Below are 16,703 nucleotides of genomic sequence, written 5' to 3'. Positions count from 1 at the left end.
GCTTTGGGGCAGGTGGGGGGTCCTCGGTGGGGGAGCAGCAGCCATGGGCAGCTCAGGTCCCTCTGCTGTGGGACAGGATGACCAGAGATGGGGGTCTGTCACCTCAGGACAGGAGGGACCCCAGGGCAGACAAGGTAGCGGGGGGGGGTGCAACCAGCCCTGCTGCATCACGCTCACCGGGGTGGAGGATTTAATCAACAGGCAGCGAGGCAGGACACGGCCATGCCCCCAGCATGGGGGGTCGGTTGTCCCCAGATGTGTGCTTGGGGTGGAGGGGACATCTGTGACACCCTGGGAGGTGGCAGGAGCTGGCACCCACCCTCCCGGCTCCACAGGGTACAGCAGTGAGCAAGGTCCTGCCCCGGCAGTTTCTGGGTGCCAGGAGAGCCGGGGAGCCAGGAGCCATCGTGCCTGGCTCTCCCGCCACTGCCGGCATGCCGGAGATGGGCTGTGCTGCCTGTCCCTGCAGAGGGGCTGCCTGGGAGGGGTGGACCCCAAAACGTTTCCCCCCATAACTGCGCCGGTAAAGCTGAAGAACCTGGGGAGGGACGCTGGGCATTGATGGTGCCGGGCTTCAGCCATGGTGCGTCTCTCTGGACGTGATGCTGGGTGGGATCTGGCCAGGCACGCTGCTGGGGGCTGCAGGCACAGAGGGGTCCCGGTACCCCCTCCCACCACGCTCACAGGGCAAGGGAGGGGACGGATCTGTCCCTCCCACGGCACTCATGGGAGGCCCATGACATGAGAGATGTGGCACCACGGTTGATGCCAGCAAAGGTCCCCAAGGTGGGCAGGGCAGGGTAGAGGGGCTGAGGGGACCTCGCTGCCTGCCGGGGGCTGTGGGGGTGATGGAGCCAACGCCTCACTGGGTAGGGGGGGCGAGAGGCAGCTGGGGAGGTGCAGCAGGAGAAGTTTAATCAGGGCTCTGTGTGCAGGGGGTAGCATTGGGGTCTGGAGCATCGGCGGTGGCGTCAGTGTCGTGGCACGGGCACTGGCCGGGGATCTGCCCTGCTTCAGGGAGGAGCGGAGGTGCCGGGGGGGGCTCATCCAGCACGCTGCATGGGGTGAGGGGGCTGGCAGCGGGGCCGGCAGCGTGCCCGCAGGGGATCTGTCAGCGGGGCATCAGGGCATGCTCAGGTCCCTCTTGCAGATCCAAGGGAAGGTGAAGTTGCAGTTGTGGTCGTTCCAGAGGCCGTTGCGCACAGGGTGGATCTGGGCGCAGTCCTCCTGGCCCCACTGCCCGTGGTCTGTGCTGTCCGGCTGCCCCGGTGCCCAGAAACTGCCAGGGAAGAGCGGGGTCAGCAGGGAGGTGCTGGGGGCGCCGGGCGCCCCCTTCCCAAGCCCTGCTCTCACCTCTGGGCCTGGGAGTAGGTAGCTCCATCCACCCAGCGCCAAGAGCCCCCGGGGCCCGTGGCTGTCAGCCCAATCCAGTAGGATCCTCCCCTTGCTTCCTGCGCCAGGTAGTCCTGTGGGACAGGACACGGGTGTGGGCAGGGGGAACAGGTAGGAGACAGTAGGAGGGCAGGAGGATGCACGGGCAGGAGGGTTCATGGGCAGGAGGATGTGCAGGCAGGAGGGCACACAGGAGCAGGCAGCAGCAGGGCAGGGCAGGCAGGAGAGGGCGGTGATGGGCGCTGCAGCCCCAGTTACCTACCTGCTCCTCAAGGCTGGTGATGGAGGTGAGGTAGGAGTGGGTGAAGCGGCAGGCGGCCTCCGCCTCACTCCAGGGCTTCGGCTCCCTCGAGAAGTAGTAGATCTTCCCCTGGTGGTACCGCCATCCCAGGGACAGCCCCTGCAGCCACCGCCCTGGGGAGTGGGCAGCCGTGGGGCCGGGGTGCCAGCTGCCAGGGCCAGAGGGGCCGGGGCAGCCCAGGGCCGGGTGTCACCCCCCCCCAACACCCCGCAGCCTCCCCAAGGACGTTACCGAGCTGCTCCTTCCGCCTTTGCGCCGCTGCCGGGCTCTCACTGGGGTTCAAGGGACCTGCCACGGGGTTAGGGAGAGGAGCTAGCAGTGGTGTGCCCACCGCCTTGGGCAGAGGCTGGGGGGCAGGGGCTGGAGGGCAGGGGAAAGGGGAAAGGGACAGGGGCTGGCTGGGGACGGGCTGGGTGGCAGGAGCTGGGTGGCAGGGCTGGGTGGCAAGGGGCTGGGGTACTGGAGCTGTAAGGCAGGGGCTGGGGGACAGAGGCTGGGGGCAGGGGCTGGAAGGGAGGAGCCGGGTGGCAGGGGCTGGGGGACAGGGGCTGGGGGCAGGGGCTGGACAGTAGCATCTGGGGACAGGGTCTGTAAGGCAGGAGCCGGGTGGCAGGGGCTTGGGACAGGGGCTGGGTGGCAAGGGGATGGGGTACTGGGGGCAGCCCCAGCGTCCCACTCACCATCAGGGTCAGGCAGCGGATGGGCTCCAACGGCCACCAGCTCTGCCCGTGCTGCCCGCAGCTCCGCCTGGCCCTGCACGTCTGGGGAGGGCAGGGCCGTGGGTCAGCGCCGTGCCAGGGCTGCCCGTGGGCTCCTGCTTGCTCCCGGCTCCTGACAGCCATCACCGGCTCCCGACAGCCGTCACCGGCTCCCATCCCCCCGGCAGCACTTACACAGGGTGATGAGGGCTGCCAGGGTGGCCACCAGGACCACCCCCATGCCCACGGCCAGGACGGTGCCCAGCGTCCAGCGGGATGCGGCTGGAGGAGATCCAGGTGCCAGTACTGCGGGAGAGAATCCGGAGGTGCCCTGAGTCAGGTCTGAGCCAGCCCCGTGGACCCTGGCATGCCTAGGAGAGGAGCCGGGATGGGGAAGGAAGGGGGTCAGCCAGCTGCTCCTCCTGCATCCCGGCGGGATAGGGCTTACCTCGAGTGGGGCTGGGTGGGTAACGGATCTGCAGTCTCTCATACAGGTCTGGCTCTGCCTCCGCCATCCCGGCAGCTAGCCCGGCTCAAGGAGCTGCTTCCTGCCGGAGCCTCGGCACACGCCGGCAAGGGCAGCCCGAAGTGCCAGGAAAGGGAACCGGGCAGCCAGGCACTCGCAAAAGCTCGTGGGTGCCGGTTCCTGACGACAGCCAGGGCGTCACACGTGTCCTTCCGCCCCAAGCGGCATCATCTGGGGACAATCCTCGATGCAGGGCACGCAGCCACATCCCAGCCCTGGACCCCCAGCCCATGGCCAGCTCCTGCCCCAACCGCTGACCCTGCGGTTTTGTCCCAAAGCTCGTCTCAATTGCAATTAGTGTTTCCCACCCTCAGACGCAGAAATGCTGGGGGAACCCCTGAATCCCAGGAGGGAACCAGCAACCTGGTCTCGGTGCCGGGGGCAGGGGGGGATGCGCCCAGCCCAGTGTGCCGGGTGTGGTGCAGGGGGCTCCCAGCCTTCATCCTCCTTATTTGCCAGGAGAGCAGACAGCCTTCAAATGGAGCTGGCAGTGGCCTGTTATAAATGAGGAGAAGGGCTGTCGTCATCGTCGTCGTCATCATCATCATCACCATCATCATCATCATCATCATCACTACTACATTAGTGATGTGCACGGGCAGTGCTCTGCCTGGCTGGAAAGCCGCACAGTGGGCATGAGGACGGATGCCCAGGACAGGCACCATCCCGGCAGGATCCATGCAGAATCGGGCATGGGGAGCTGCCCTCTGGCACCAGGGGAAGCAGCCTTTGCCCAGACCCTCCTGGGCTGGAGGAGCTCCCTGCCGGCGGGGAACCCCAAAGGGGAGGTCGGTGCCTGCTGCCACAGGGTCTGCTCGGGGCCGCCCAGCTCCTCCCAGCACCGTCCCCGGGTGCTGCGGTGGCACACCTGGCACCACCGCCTGTGGCGCAGACCTCCCCAGGCCCCCAGCTGCCCCCGCTCTGCTCCGTAAACACCCAGATATGGTATTTCATAACTTCTGGTTTTTGTTTTTTTTGTTGGGTTTTTTTTCCCCATTTTGGCCCAAACCATCATCGTGTTTAACACAGACACCAGAAATAGCTTCAAACATGCAGCAACAACGATTTTCCAGCAAATGCAGGAATTGCCAAAAAGCCCAGGGGTGCGTTTCTGCCCAGCTGCCCCTGCACCCCCTGGGCACGGGTCTGTCCCCCAGGGCTGCACCAGTGGCCTTGTGATGGGCAGACCTTCATCCTCCTCCTCCTCCCTGCTCTTCCCCTTCCCCGCTCCCCCTCCCCAGGGCACGGACACCCCCCAGCTTGGCCGCCACCAGCTGCGGTGACAGTGCCGTCCCCATGTCCCTCACCCCCTGAGCTGCAGCTGAGTTGCCATCTGGCTCGGAGCCGGCTGCCAGCACTGAATCAGAGGCAGCCCCATGTGGGCAGCGAGGGGCCATGGCCGAGGGTCCCTGCAGCCACACTCGGCTCTTCTCCAAGTTCTCCACCTCACCTGCAAGCCCTCACCCTTTCAGCTGCTCCATTTAATTTCCTTTTAATACATTTTCCCATTAAAGTGCCCTTCTCTTTAGTTCGGTGGACACGGTGCAGGAAGAGGTCCCATGTGGGACCTCGAGCATCATTTCCACATCCAAGCTGGTTTCACATTTGTGAGTCTCTATGAGGTTAACTGAATTCTCCCCGTACTGCGATTGTATTTACTGCCCTGGCAGAGACCTGCAGCCTCTCTGTTATTCCTTGTCATTTTGTAGACGCTGTCAGCATCCTTCTCCGCTCACCAATGCGGTAGCTCTACTCGGCCTTTCTCAGCTGGGCTTCCAGGCCATAAAGGTTCTCTGCTTAGATTGGACATTAGGCAAAGGTTCTTCCCTGAGCGGGTGGTCGGTCCCTGGAACAGAGTCCTCAGGGAAGTGATCATGGCACCAACCCTGTCAGCGGTCAAGGAACATCTGGATGACATGCTTATTCATATGGGGTAGTTTTAGGTAGTCTTGCAAGGAGCAGGGAGTTGGACTCAATGATCCTTATAGGTCCCTTCCAACCTTAGTTATTCTATGATTCTACGTATTGACATAACAATAACATTTAATTTATTGGGCTGCACTTTGCTTCTCTGTCAATGCAACTCGATCCTTCTGACTTCAGGTGGATATGGGCTGCAATGCCTTGAGTCTTTTGTTTCCTACCTACATTTTCATAAAGTTTCCCAGGGATACGGCACCACCAAATCCGTGAGCGGCATCGGACAGTGGCGCTCGCCCATTCGGAGCTGACGGGACCTCGGGAGATGAGAGGATGCAGCTGGATTTTGCAGTGTTGTGAAACAGGGTGAGTCAGGGCTGACAACACCACCCCAACACCCATCACCAAGCAGCTGGATGATGCTGCAGAAGTGTCCAGAGGAAGACGAAACTGTGGGGAAGAGGAAGGAAGCCAGTTCACCTTCATGTTGCACAAGTGGTGAATCATTCAGTCATAGAATATCTCGAGTTGGAAGGGACCCATGGGGATCATCTAGTTCATCGCACTGCAAGGAGCAGGGAGAGGAGCAGGGATTGCCCAGCTCTGTAGCCTGTCCAGATCTCTCTATAAGGCCTCTCTACCCTCAAGGGATTCCACAGCTCCTCCTAGTTTAGTGTCATCGGCAAACTTACTTAATGTACATTCAATTCCTCTACCCAGGTCATTTATAAAAACATTAAAGAGCCTGGGGAACCCCACTGGTGACCCCACACCACGCAGCCTGATGTGACCCCATTTACTGTAACCCTTTGAGCCCAACCCATCAGCCAACTGATCACCCAACGTATTATGGCCTTGTCTACCTGTGCGCTGGACATTTTGTCCAGAAGGATACTGCGAGACACAGTGTCAAAAGCTTTGCTAAAATCCAACCCCCCCCCCACCATCTACTGTCTTCCCTGGGTCAACTAGATGGGTGACCTTGTCATAAAAGGAAATTAAGTTGGTTAGCGGGACTTTCTCTTCATAAACCCATTCTGGCTGTGACTAATGACTGAGTTGTCTCTCAAGTGGTTTTCAGTCACCCCCAGAACAACCTCCTCCATTGTTTTACCAGGCACTGAAGTAAGACTGATAGGATATAATTACCAGGGTCTTCCTTCTTTCACTTCTTGAAATCTAAGACAACATTTGCCAGCTTCCAGACAACTGGGCCCCCTCCAGACTGCCAAGACTGCTGAAAAATAGTGGAGGGATATTCCGCAATAGCATCAAGAGCTGTTATCATGATACCGTCATGATATCATGACATTATATGATAACATCAGGCAGCAGGCAGGGGAGGGATGGTCCCTGCTGAGGAGCATCATGCTGAAGTCTGGGACAGTGTCCCCATCCCTTATCCATCGGTGACAGCAGCAGGCACCTCCAGGCAGGCTTGAAGGCAGGGAGCAGCCCTGGGCTGACAACCGAGGGGCAGCCTCTCAGGGAGACACAGGAGTTATGGCCAGAGATGGCTTGTGTCAGCAGGAGATTCCCTGGGCTTTTCCCAAAATGGGCACAGCTCCTGTCCGGGCAAGGGTCTGTCTACCTGTTGGGGAGCAGAAAACCCACAAGTGATTCAAGATCAGCTTTGCAGGAGCCCAGGCTGCAGGCAGGAGCCCTCACTGCAGGCTACAGACCTAAACCAGGGCACGAAACAGAGAACAAATAATGCCAAATAGCAAAAAATTCCTTCAAAAAAGGATGGTGCCCGTGTGCCGCCCCCAGACAGGAGAGTTCCAGGCACACTCCTCACCCCGTGCCCCTCTCTGCATGCGGGGTTTCCCCAAACCTTTCATGCACCCCCTCTGCCTGCACCCACCTCCAGCCCAGCCAGTCCAAATTGACTCAGCCCGCTTTCTGACGAGGAGCTGGAGGAGCAAACCTTGTCCTGGGGCTCTGCTGGGAAGATCACCTGCACCCTAAGCACCCCTGTGCCTAGCCATCTATCCATCCATCCACCCACCCAGCCAGCCAGCCAGCCTTCCCTCTGGTGGGAGGACCACACAGCATGGGGTGGGAGCCAAAGCAGCGAGGGTGCTCTGACCTGGCTGGGTGCAGACCTGGGAGCTGGGGAGGGTGGGGGATTGGGACCAATGCAGCCAGTTATTGTAAGGTGGGGCTGTTTTGAGACTGGGGAGGCAATTTCACGCTGCTCTGAGCAGGGATGCTCCCGTCTGGTGCCCTGGGCTGGGAAGGGGCTGCCTGGAGCTTCTCCCTCCCCCTTCACCCTCTCCTTGGCAGCTTCCCAGCCGTCTGCCCCCGCCATGAGCACCCTCTCACCCCGTCTTGGCGCAGGAGGTCCCATCTGCTTGCTGACCGCAGGCACCAAGGAAACACCTTGAGAGCAGGACAAGTCCCCGCTTCCAGCCCACCACAGCTGGACCCAGGATGGGGGGGGTCCCCTGCGAGCACCAGGGCACTCTGTGGTGTGGATGTCCACCCGCGTGCACATCGGTCCATCCATGTTCCCACTGGACCACCCACGTGCCCATCAGTCCATCTGTGTGCCCAATGGACCATCCGTTGATCCATGCGCCTGTCGGTCCATCCATGTGCCCACCCATCCATCCCTGTGCCATCGGACCACTTGTGTGTCCGTTGGACCATCCCTGTGCCCATGGGTCCATCTGTGCGTCCATGGGACCATCTGCATCTCCACCAGTCCCTGCAGGAGCACACTGCCATACACTCAACCTCTGCCAAGCTGAGCTGCAGCCGCCCATTCCCCAGCGAAAGGCCCGGCAGTGCCCATACTCCTGGGAGGCACTGGGCAACCCAGTGAAGGCGAGTGCAGCCGGCGATCCTGGGGCCAAGGCACAGTGACAAGTGCCAGGCGGTGGGACTTGGGTCATGCTGGCTGAGTAAGGTACATCCCAGCAGCCAGGATGGGGTCAGACCCGGACCCAGCGTGTGGGACCCAAATGACACGCAGTGGCACTCAGGGACACTTGCTAACTGGCCAGGAACGATCCCTGGAGAAGCCACGTGCCCTGCAGCTCCGCGGCCGCTGTGAGCAGGACGGTCCCTCCACAGGCACTGCCAGCCCCGGCTCTTTCCAGGAGCCCCGGCACCAAGAGCACGTCCCCTCCTGCAGGCAGGATGCAGGAGCTGCCCCATGGGGAAACTGAGGCACAGACCGAGCATCTGGGGGTCACCGAGGGAGCGGAGAGCACTGACAGAGTTGGAGGGCAGCTCTTGCTGCCAGCCACTGCTCTGGTCCCCCAGGTTTCCCTAACCAGGCTCTCTCACGAGCGCTGTCTGCGGGATCTGCTGTCTTGGTAAACTCAGCCCCGAGTCAAGCCAGGGGAGAAGTCCCCTCCTCCAGAGCCACCAGCTCCATCAAGTGAGCAATTACCGCCGCTCAGGATGTCACCGAACACGGGTGACAGGCAATCCCCAGAGATAAGCTGGCCCTGATGACTGTCCCCGAGGAGCTGTGCAGACGCGCACGCCAGGGAAGGAGTAATTTAGAAAACCCTTGCAATTATTACCCGAGCTCATTTATTAACTCCGAGGTCTGACTGCTTGCTGGGGTCCCCTGGGTGCACGGAGGAGCCCATGCCTGCTCAGCAGCTCCCTTCGCCCCAGAAGAAATGGGCCAGGTTTGGGGTGGGATCCCAGTGGGAAGCGGGGCTCGGGGTCCTGCTGCTGGGAAGGTCTGTCCCAGTCCCGTCCTTTTCTCCAGGGAGAAAAGGAAGGAGGGGGAAGAGATGAACCCAAAGTGGGGGGTGCCCAGCTGCTGTCTCTAACGGCAAAAGTCCACCTAGAAAATGCCCAGCAGGGAAGTGCCAAACTGGGCCAAACTGGGTGTTGCACCTCAAACCATCCTGTGCTGAACTGGGATGAGGAGAGCCCCATGGGGGGGCATGCACCCCCTCCAGCGGCGTGGGCTGTTCCTGCAGCTCTGCTTCCCGCTAGAGCCGGGGGAAAATCAGCTTCACCCGTGGGAGGCTTGCTGCTAAAAGCATTCCGGGTTGCCGGCTGGACCCCTGGGGTTCAAAAAGACACCGTCCCCCCCCGGTGAAGGGAGCTGCACACACGCTCTCGCCCTTTGGGACACGCGTCTCTGCTCGACCCCTGTCCCAACCTGACCCGAGGGGCTCAGAGATTCCCTGGGGCACCAGACCCCCCCAGCAGCATCGGCGGAGGGGCAGCCGGGGGAGGACGACGGCGGGACATGCCTGGGATGTCCCCGTGCCGTGGCAGCAGCTCCGCACCGGGACCCCCCGTGCGCTTTCAGCTCCCGCCTTTCTTCCGAAATTTATGATTAAAGACGGGTTTTCAAAGCGCCCACGGCACCCGGCCATGGGCACCCACATGCGAAAGCAGCCTGGGATCTCAGGGGGTCTCCCTGCGGCAGTCTGGGGGCCCCTGTGCATGGGGACATCCAGGGATGCCTCGTCCACCCCTTCCCGGCCGCATCCTGCTGCTCAGCCTGAGGGCACCCCCCGCCCCATCCCCAGCCGACCCCCCAGCACCCCAGATATTCCCAGGGGGTCCCCCCATCCCCGGCTGACCCCCAGGGCCCCAGCCGATCCCAAAGGACACCACCCCCCGCCAGGTGACCTCCCCCGGTGCCAGAGGGCCCCGCTTGAGCCCAGATTACCTCAGCGGACCCCACCTCACCCCAGAGGGCCACAGCTGACCCCTGAGGACCCCACCTGATCCCAAGGGATCTCAGCTCAAGACCCCAGACAATCCTTCAGGCCCCCAGATGACCCCCTGGGGGCAGGGGACCCCATTCTCCCCCGGGGACCCTCGCCTCCCGCAGCGCCCTGCAGCCCCCCGCCCGCGCCATGCCCCTATCAAAATGGCGGCCAGCGCCTGCCCTCACTGCCTGCCCGCACCCAAGATGGCTGACGCGGGGCTGGGCGGGGCGGCGGGAGCAACGTCACCGCGGAGGGCCCCGCCCCTCTCCAAGATGTCCGTGTCCTCCTCCTCGCGGCCCCCGCGTTGCCCTTATCCAAAATGGCGGATGGCGTAGAAGAAGAGCAGGCGCTGCGCCAGCTTCCAAGATGGCGTCCGCGGCGTCAGCGCAGCACCCTGGCGCAAGGCCTCTCGGCTACGCTCTGGGCGTAGGGGCGGGGCGGGAGAAAGCGAAAGTGGCGGAGGGACCGGAACGGCGGCGGCGGCGGGAGCGGGAGCGGGAGCAGGAGAGGGGCCCGCCCCGGCGGGAGGCGGTCAGCCCCCCAGCGAGAGGCTGCCGGGCAGACAGGCCCCTGTTGGGCGCGGGGCGGGCGCCCCCTGCCGGGCCGGAGGAGGCGGCGGGGGCAGCGCCGGGGGGTCCCCCCTGTCCCCCTGGGGGGGGCTGCGGGACGCGGGGACCCCCCCCCGCCCCGCGGGCCATGGCGCGGCTGGAGGCGGTGGCCAACGTGGCGCTGCGGGTGCCGGGCCTGGCGCTGCTGGACCTGCTGTACCGCTGGGACGCGGCGGCCCTGGGCGACCTGCTGCGGCCCCGCCGCGGGGACCCCCCCCTCCTGCGGCCCCCCGCCCTCCGGGGCGCCTACTGCCTGGGTGAGGGCTGCGGCGGGACGCGGGGGTCCCCCGGGGCGGGACAGGCCGGGGACAGCCCGGGGATGGACAGGCTGGGGACAGGAGGGGACACCCTCGGGGACAGACAGGCTGGGGACACCTCATGGCTTGGCCAGGTTGGGGACATAAGGGTACATCCCAACGGATTGCCAGGGTGGGGACACCCCAGGGAACGGACAAATTGGGGACACGGTGGGGACATCCCAAGGGATGGACAGGTTGGGGACATGGTGGGGACACCCCAGGCCCTGGCCAGGTTGGGGACACAGTGGGGCCACCCCAGGGATGGACAGGTTGGGGACATGAGGGGACACCTCAAGGAATGGCCCTGTTGGGGACACGATGGGACATGCAGGAGATGGAAACGTTGGGGACACAAGGGAGCACCCCAGGGGATGGCCAGGTTGGGGACATGACGGGACACCCTTGGGGACAGACAGGCTGGGGATACCTCATGCCATGGCCAGGTTGGGGACATAAAGGTACATCCCAAGGGATGGCCAGGGTGGGGACACCCCAGGGGATGGACAGGTTGGGGACACAGTGGGGATACCTGGCCCAGTTGGGGAGATGAAGGGACACCTCAAGGGACGGCCATGCTGGGGACACAATGGGACATGCAGGGCATGGCCATGTTGGGGACATGAGGCGACACTCCAGGGAATGCCCAGGTTGGGGACACAGTGGGGATACCCCAGGGCCTGACAAGGTTGGGGACAAGAGGGGACACCCCAAAGGATGGCCAGGCTGGGGACATGCTGGTGGCACTCCAGTGGTTGTCCAGGCTGGGGACATGAGGAGGTACCACAAGGCATGAACAGGTTGGGGACACAAGGGGACACACAGGGTATGGACAGGTTGGGGACGTGAGGGGACGTCCCCCAAGGGATGGACAGGTTGGGGGCATGGGGAGGACACCCCAAGGAATGGCCATGCTGTGGACAAGAGGGAACACCCAGGCCCTGGCCAGGCTGGGGACATGAGGGGACACCCCAAGGGATGGCTATTTGGGGTCTTGCCGCCCCCGCCCACGCTGACACCCGCTCAGTGTGGAGCTGTCCCCAGAGCTGGTGGGCACTCTGTCCCCAGCATTGTCCCCTGGCACGGGGGACAGCTGTGAGCCCTGCGGCCAGGAGGTGCCCCTCGCACAGCCCCATCTTGCCCATGCCGCCCCGGCACTGCGTGGTGACAGTCGCGTCACCGCCGGGGGCTGCCTGGCTGAGGGGGGGGTCTTGGCCAGCTGGGGGGCTCAGCGGGGCCACCTCACCCCTCTGTCCCCCGCCTCCGCAGGCCACCTGCTGTGCGTGGTGGTGCTGATGCTGCCAGTGCGGTCCCTGGTGAAGCTCTACCTCCACCTCCTCACTGCCCTGCTGCTCGCCGCGGGGCACACGGCGGCCAGGTGAGCCCGGGGGGGGCCGGGGGGGGCTGTGCCGGGGTGCAGAGCGGGTGGCCAGGGGCTGACCCTCTGTCCCCGCAGGGACTATGTCCGCCGCGAGCTGGAGTATGGCTTCCAGGGCGCCGTATACAGTGACCCTGCAGCGCTTGGCCGCTTCGCCACTGCCCTCGCAGGTGAGCCGGGGGGGGGGGGTGTCCCAGCCTCCCCAGACGTCCCCAGATGTCAGAGGGGGGATGTGGCACTAAGGGTGAGGGTATTCTGTGGTGACCTGGCTGTGGGAGCCATCACCCATGGGACAGCGTGTTGGGTGACGATGGCACGGCTGTGCCAGATCGTCGTCACCGCTCCGCGCGCCGGTGCCCAGCTGCTGGTACGAGGTGGCTGTGCCGGGAGACCCAGGGAGGGGACACGGTGAGGGGTCCCACATCCTTCCCTGTGCCCAGGCGTCCCCTGTCCCCTCCGCAGGCCAGCTCTGCCTGTGCACCCTCTGCTCCCTCCTGATGAGGAGCAGGCGACCATGGCTGTTCGGGGCCCCACTGCTGCCGGTGCTGGCTCGCCTCTGCGGCCTCCCCCTCCACGCCCTGCCCGTCCTCAACACCTTCGCCGTCGTCGTCACCGCCCTGGAGGTGCTCTACGTCCTCGGCTCCCATGTCCTCGTCCCCTTCCAGCTGGCTGCTGCCGCCTGCCGGGAGGTCGTGCAGGTGAGTGGGAAGGGGGGAGCTGCAGCGTGGGGGTCTGCAGGGTGAGAGGCTCTGGGATGGGGGTCTGTGGGGTGGGGGGATGTGGGATGGGGGGTTGCAGGATGGAAAGCTGCGGGATGGGGGGGCTGCAGGGTAAGGGGGTGTGGGGTGGGGGGCTGTGGGGCGTGGGGTGCAGGGTGAGGGGCTGTGGGACAAGGGGCTGCAGGATGAGGGGCTGTGGGATGGCGGGCTGCGGAATGGGGGTTCCCATGCTGAGCCTGCCTTGATGTGGGGTTGGCTGCAGGGCTGTCCCCTCGCATGGCCGGGCTCCCCCGCACCCTCCTTGCCCCCCACATGTGGGGTGGGGTGGGGGCAGCCCTGCTGAGCATCCTGTCCCTGCAGGCACTGGAGGTGTACCGACTGGTCGCGCTGGCGGTGTCTCTCTGGAGCCAGCTGGCAATCCCGCTCCTCTTCCTCGTCTTCTGGCTGGTGCTCTTCTCCCTCCGGCTCTCCTCCTTCCTCACCTCCTCTAGCAGTCCCCTGGCACAGCAGGGCTTCCTCTTCCTCCTCCTCAGCAGGTAGGGACGGGGACAGGCAGGAGCTGGGGGAGCTCATGCTGTGGGAGGAGGATGAGGAGGGGCTGGGGCTCCAGTTGGTGCCATCTGGCCCCTGCCAGCACCCGTGCTCACCCCGGGCTCCGTTGCAGCGCGGCCGAGTGCTGCAGCACGCCCTACTCCCTCGTCGGACTCACCTTCACTGTCTCCTACCTCGCCCTGGGCGTCCTCAACCTCTGCAAGTTTTACCTGCTGGGCTTCGGCGCCTTCCAGAACGGCAACGTCATGCACAGGTGAGCCCGCGGCGGGGGGCACGGGCGGGCATCCCTCCTCCCATCCCAGTTTGCCTGCAAGAGCCCAGCACAGGGTAGGGAGGACAGGGGTGTCGCAAGGGATCTAGGAACGGGGTCACGTCCCCGGGGGGTGACCAAGGCACGGCACATGCGGTGCCGCGTGGCACGTGCCCGCGGCTGCCGGCCTCACGCCCCACTCCTGGCAGGGGGGTGACGGAGGGTGTGACGCTGCTGCTGCTGGCGCTGCAGACGGGGCTGCTCGACCTGCAGATCCTCCAGCGGACCTTCCTCCTCAGCATCATCCTCTTCATTGTGGTGACTTCCACGCTGCAGTCCATGATCGAGATAGCTGATCCCATCGTGCTGGCGCTGGGAGCCTCCCGCAACAGGTACCGGGTGGAAGGAAGAGCAGCGGGATCTGGCCCCCCATGCTGCGGGGGCAATGGGGAGGAGCGGCAGGGGTCCTCCCCACCTTGCGCTGGGGAAGAGCCAGGCTGTGTCCCACGCCCTCCATGTGCTCCCTCCACCTCGAGTCCTCACTGCCCGTTTTTGGGCAGAATCAGTGCCAGAGGAGGGAGCTGGAGCCCGGGCTCCTGGGGGTGTAGGTGCTGCTCCTGGGGTGGGCATGGCCCCACTGAGCTGTGCCTCCCCTAGGAGCCCCTGGAAGCATTTCCGCGGCGTCAGCATGTGCCTCTTCTTGCTGGTTTTCCCTTGCTTCATGGCCTACAAGATTGCCCACTTCTTTCACCTGGATTTCTGGCTGCTCATCCTGGTCTCCAGCTGCATGCTCACCTCTCTGCAGGTATGGCAGCTCCCGCTCCCCCTGGCACCCTGGAGTAGGCGGCCCTGTCTATCCCATGCCTACAACCCTGCCCCAGTCACCCTCTCCCAGCCTCGACTGATGACACTGGGTGGGGATGTGCAATCTGCCATGCGGCCGCTGTCAACAAGGCGCCATCCTGCTGCCTGCCAGGTGATGGGCACCCTCTTCATCTACGCGCTCTTCATGGTGGAGCTGCTCCAGGACACGCCGCTGGAGCGGATGGACGAGATCATCTACTGCGTGAACGCGGTGAGCCGAGTGCTGGAGTTCCTGGTGGCCGTCTGCGTGGTGGGCTACGGCACCTGGGAATCCCTCTTCGGAGAGTGGAGCTGGATGGGCGCCTCCGTCATCATCATCCACTCCTACTTCAACGTCTGGCTGCGCGCTCAGTCGGGCTGGAGGAGCTTTCTGCTGCGCCGCGAGGCTGCCAAGAAGATCAACTCCCTGCCCCGGGCCACGGGTGGGCAGCTGCGGGACCACAACGACGTCTGTGCCATCTGTTTCCAGGTCAGCCCCTTCCCCTCACCGGCACCCCTGCAGCGCCAGGGGACCCTGCTCTGGGCAGCCCCAGGGGTCCCCTGCCTGCTGGGTGACGTCTTCTTCCTGCCCGCAGGACATGCAGGTGGCCGTCATCACCCCCTGCAGTCACTTCTTCCACGCCGCCTGCCTCCGCAAGTGGCTCTACGTGCAGGACACATGCCCCATGTGCCACCAGCAAGTGACACCGGTGGCCACTGAGGAGGATCCTGGCATCGAGAGGGTGACTCGGCCGGCACCGGCCAGCAGGGACGAGGTGCCGGAGGATGGAGGAGCTGCCACCAGCCCAGCCCCAGCTCAGCCCCAGGAGGACCGGCTGCGCGGCGTGGTCCCAGCCCAGGGGGACAGTGGGGCTTCCCAGGACGATGGGACTGGGGACCTCGGCCCCCACCACCCCGCTCATCCCGACGCCTCCACCCTCCAGGACCGAGAAGCGGGTGCCATCCCACAGCCCCATGGGGACCATCGCCTCAGTGTCCAGGACATGCAGCATCCAGCCCCCTCACCCACCAGCCTGGACACTTTTGCCAGCTCTGAGCTCGGGGTGAAGGACAGCGGGGACTCCCACAGCGGCCACCACCCCTCCTAGCACTACAGACTGCCGCCCCCGGTGCTGCGATCCCTCTGCAGGGGCCACCCCAGCAGCGAGCGGGGCCGGGACCCTGCGTGGCACCAGCGTCCCCGAGGGCCCACATCCCTACAGACTCTTTTTGCAATAAAGCCGGAGCTGATGCGGCTGTGCCCGAGGGCTGGGGCTGCACGTCTCACCCACCCCATGCCGGGACAGTGCCCTGTGCCAGCACGGTGGCATGTGCCCAGCGTGTCCCTGGGGTGCTGTGGGGTTTAGGAAGGGTGGGCACCCAATGGGTGCACGGTGGGTGCCAGGCTGCCTTCTAGTCTTATCCCACTAGATGGCACGGGTGGAACGTGCCGGGTGGCTTGGCGTGGGCAGCGGGGGAGTTTGGGGGGTTTTGGGGGTGGTCCTGGGAGGGGGATGGCCTGGGCTTGGCATGGATCTGGTGTGGGGGGGCGTGGGTCAGGCACAGGATGGCACAGGCTTGGTGTGGATCTGGCAGGAGCTTGGTGTGGGTCTGACACGGGCTTGGCGTGGGTCGCCTTTCCCAGCTCTGCTGCCGAATCCCTTTCCCTGTGCCCATCCCTGTGCCAGGACGAGACCGGGATGCCCCTCTCCGGCCCCGGAGAGACTGGGAACAGGGCCCAGCCCTGCCCGGAGTCCCCATCCTCCCCCTGCTCAGACCCGGCCCCACGGGAGGGGAGGTTTGGGGGCAGGATCCCGGCTGTGTGTGGGTCCCCGGCTCCCCGCTGCAGGGGGGACCTAGCCCTCGCAGCAGCACCAGTGCTGCCCGCAGGGAAAGGGGGGGTCCCTGGGGAGGTGGTAAATGGGCTCCCCCCATTCCAGCTCGGCCCCACCCCGCACTTACCCTAACGCAGTGGCTCCCATGGGTCCTGCAGCCCATTAGCCGGAGGGAAGGAGAAGCCGGTCCATAAAATCCATCTGGGGGGAGGCAAGCGGGGGCGAGAACCCCTTCCCCCTCCTCCCCAACACCTCCATCCTTCAGTCCTCCCTGCCGCTCCCAAAGCCCCTGGAGCCCGGCTGCCCTAGGGTCCCAGCCCCCTCCCCAGTGCCTCCGTGCCTGCAGCACAGCAGCCGGCAAGGGGGACCGTGGGGGTCCCTGCAGGTGCCTCTGGGCAGTGGGGGTGCAGCAGCCCCCACCCCACTGCTCAGCCCCACAGGGGTTTGCTGTGGGGTGGCTGTAACGAGGGGCCCTGAGTATACCCCTCCAGCCCCAGCTGTGAGTGGGTGCAGCCCCCGCAGCGCTGCCGGCCCCCCCGGCGCTTGGCCACACTGCCTCCATTAGGACCCATTACCGGAGCCACACCAGGGAACACGGCTCCCCACGGAGCCAGTCCCAGCGGAGGGAGCCACGTCCCCTGGCACAGCTCAGCCCAGCGCTGCCTGGAAATGAGAGATGGGCAGGGGGCAG

The 16,703-nt window shown here is 64.6% G+C and overlaps 2 protein-coding genes across 3 annotated transcripts; one reads left to right on the top strand and one right to left on the bottom strand.

The window, feature by feature from the left end:
- Positions 1-894: 894 nt before the first annotated feature.
- LOC134516050 (C-type lectin domain family 4 member F-like) lies at positions 895-3,041 on the bottom strand. Its single transcript, XM_063335882.1, has 7 exons — positions 2,840-3,041; positions 2,587-2,697; positions 2,374-2,454; positions 1,925-1,981; positions 1,655-1,806; positions 1,354-1,466; positions 895-1,279 (listed from the first exon to the last, which is right to left on the bottom strand). The coding sequence occupies exons 1-7, from the start codon at positions 2,904-2,906 to the stop codon at positions 1,123-1,125; spliced, it is 738 nt and encodes a 245-aa protein (XP_063191952.1). The 5' UTR covers positions 2,907-3,041; the 3' UTR covers positions 895-1,122.
- Positions 3,042-9,973: 6,932 nt separating this feature from the next.
- On the top strand, positions 9,974-15,438 carry LOC134516580 (RING finger protein 145-like). 2 transcript variants are annotated; one of them, XM_063336920.1, is made up of 10 exons: positions 9,974-10,396; positions 11,705-11,813; positions 11,892-11,983; positions 12,276-12,511; positions 12,893-13,068; positions 13,197-13,337; positions 13,634-13,726; positions 13,992-14,139; positions 14,311-14,667; positions 14,774-15,438. In XM_063336920.1, the coding sequence occupies exons 1-10, from the start codon at positions 10,228-10,230 to the stop codon at positions 15,284-15,286; spliced, it is 2,034 nt and encodes a 677-aa protein (XP_063192990.1). In that variant the 5' UTR covers positions 9,974-10,227; the 3' UTR covers positions 15,287-15,438. The 2 variants fall into 2 exon arrangements, with proteins under 2 accessions (XP_063192990.1, XP_063192989.1); XM_063336919.1 differs by having other exon boundaries at positions 13,544-13,726.
- Positions 15,439-16,703: the final 1,265 nt, after the last annotated feature.

The sequence above is a fragment of the Chroicocephalus ridibundus genome, chromosome 5 (genome assembly GCF_963924245.1).
Source record: "Chroicocephalus ridibundus chromosome 5, bChrRid1.1, whole genome shotgun sequence".
In the NCBI taxonomy this organism is placed as follows: domain Eukaryota; kingdom Metazoa; phylum Chordata; class Aves; order Charadriiformes; family Laridae; genus Chroicocephalus; species Chroicocephalus ridibundus.
This window is presented reverse-complemented; position numbering and strand designations above follow the sequence as displayed.

Coding starts and splice junctions, on each gene's coding strand:
- LOC134516050 (XM_063335882.1), bottom strand. CDS start 2,906: ATGGCGGAGGCAGAGCCAGACCTGTATGAGAGACTGCAGATCCGTTAC. Junction 2,698..2,839: donor CCCACCCAGCCCCACTCGAG/GTAAGCCCTATC, acceptor TCTCTCCCGCAG/TACTGGCACCTGGATCTCCT. Junction 1,982..2,373: donor TCCGCTGCCTGACCCTGATG/GTGAGTGGGACG, acceptor ACCCCGTGGCAG/GTCCCTTGAACCCCAGTGAG.
- LOC134516580 (XM_063336919.1), top strand. CDS start 10,228: ATGGCGCGGCTGGAGGCGGTGGCCAACGTGGCGCTGCGGGTGCCGGGC. Junction 10,397..11,704: donor CCGGGGCGCCTACTGCCTGG/GTGAGGGCTGCG, acceptor CCGCCTCCGCAG/GCCACCTGCTGTGCGTGGTG. Junction 13,069..13,196: donor CTCTTCCTCCTCCTCAGCAG/GTAGGGACGGGG, acceptor GCTCCGTTGCAG/CGCGGCCGAGTGCTGCAGCA.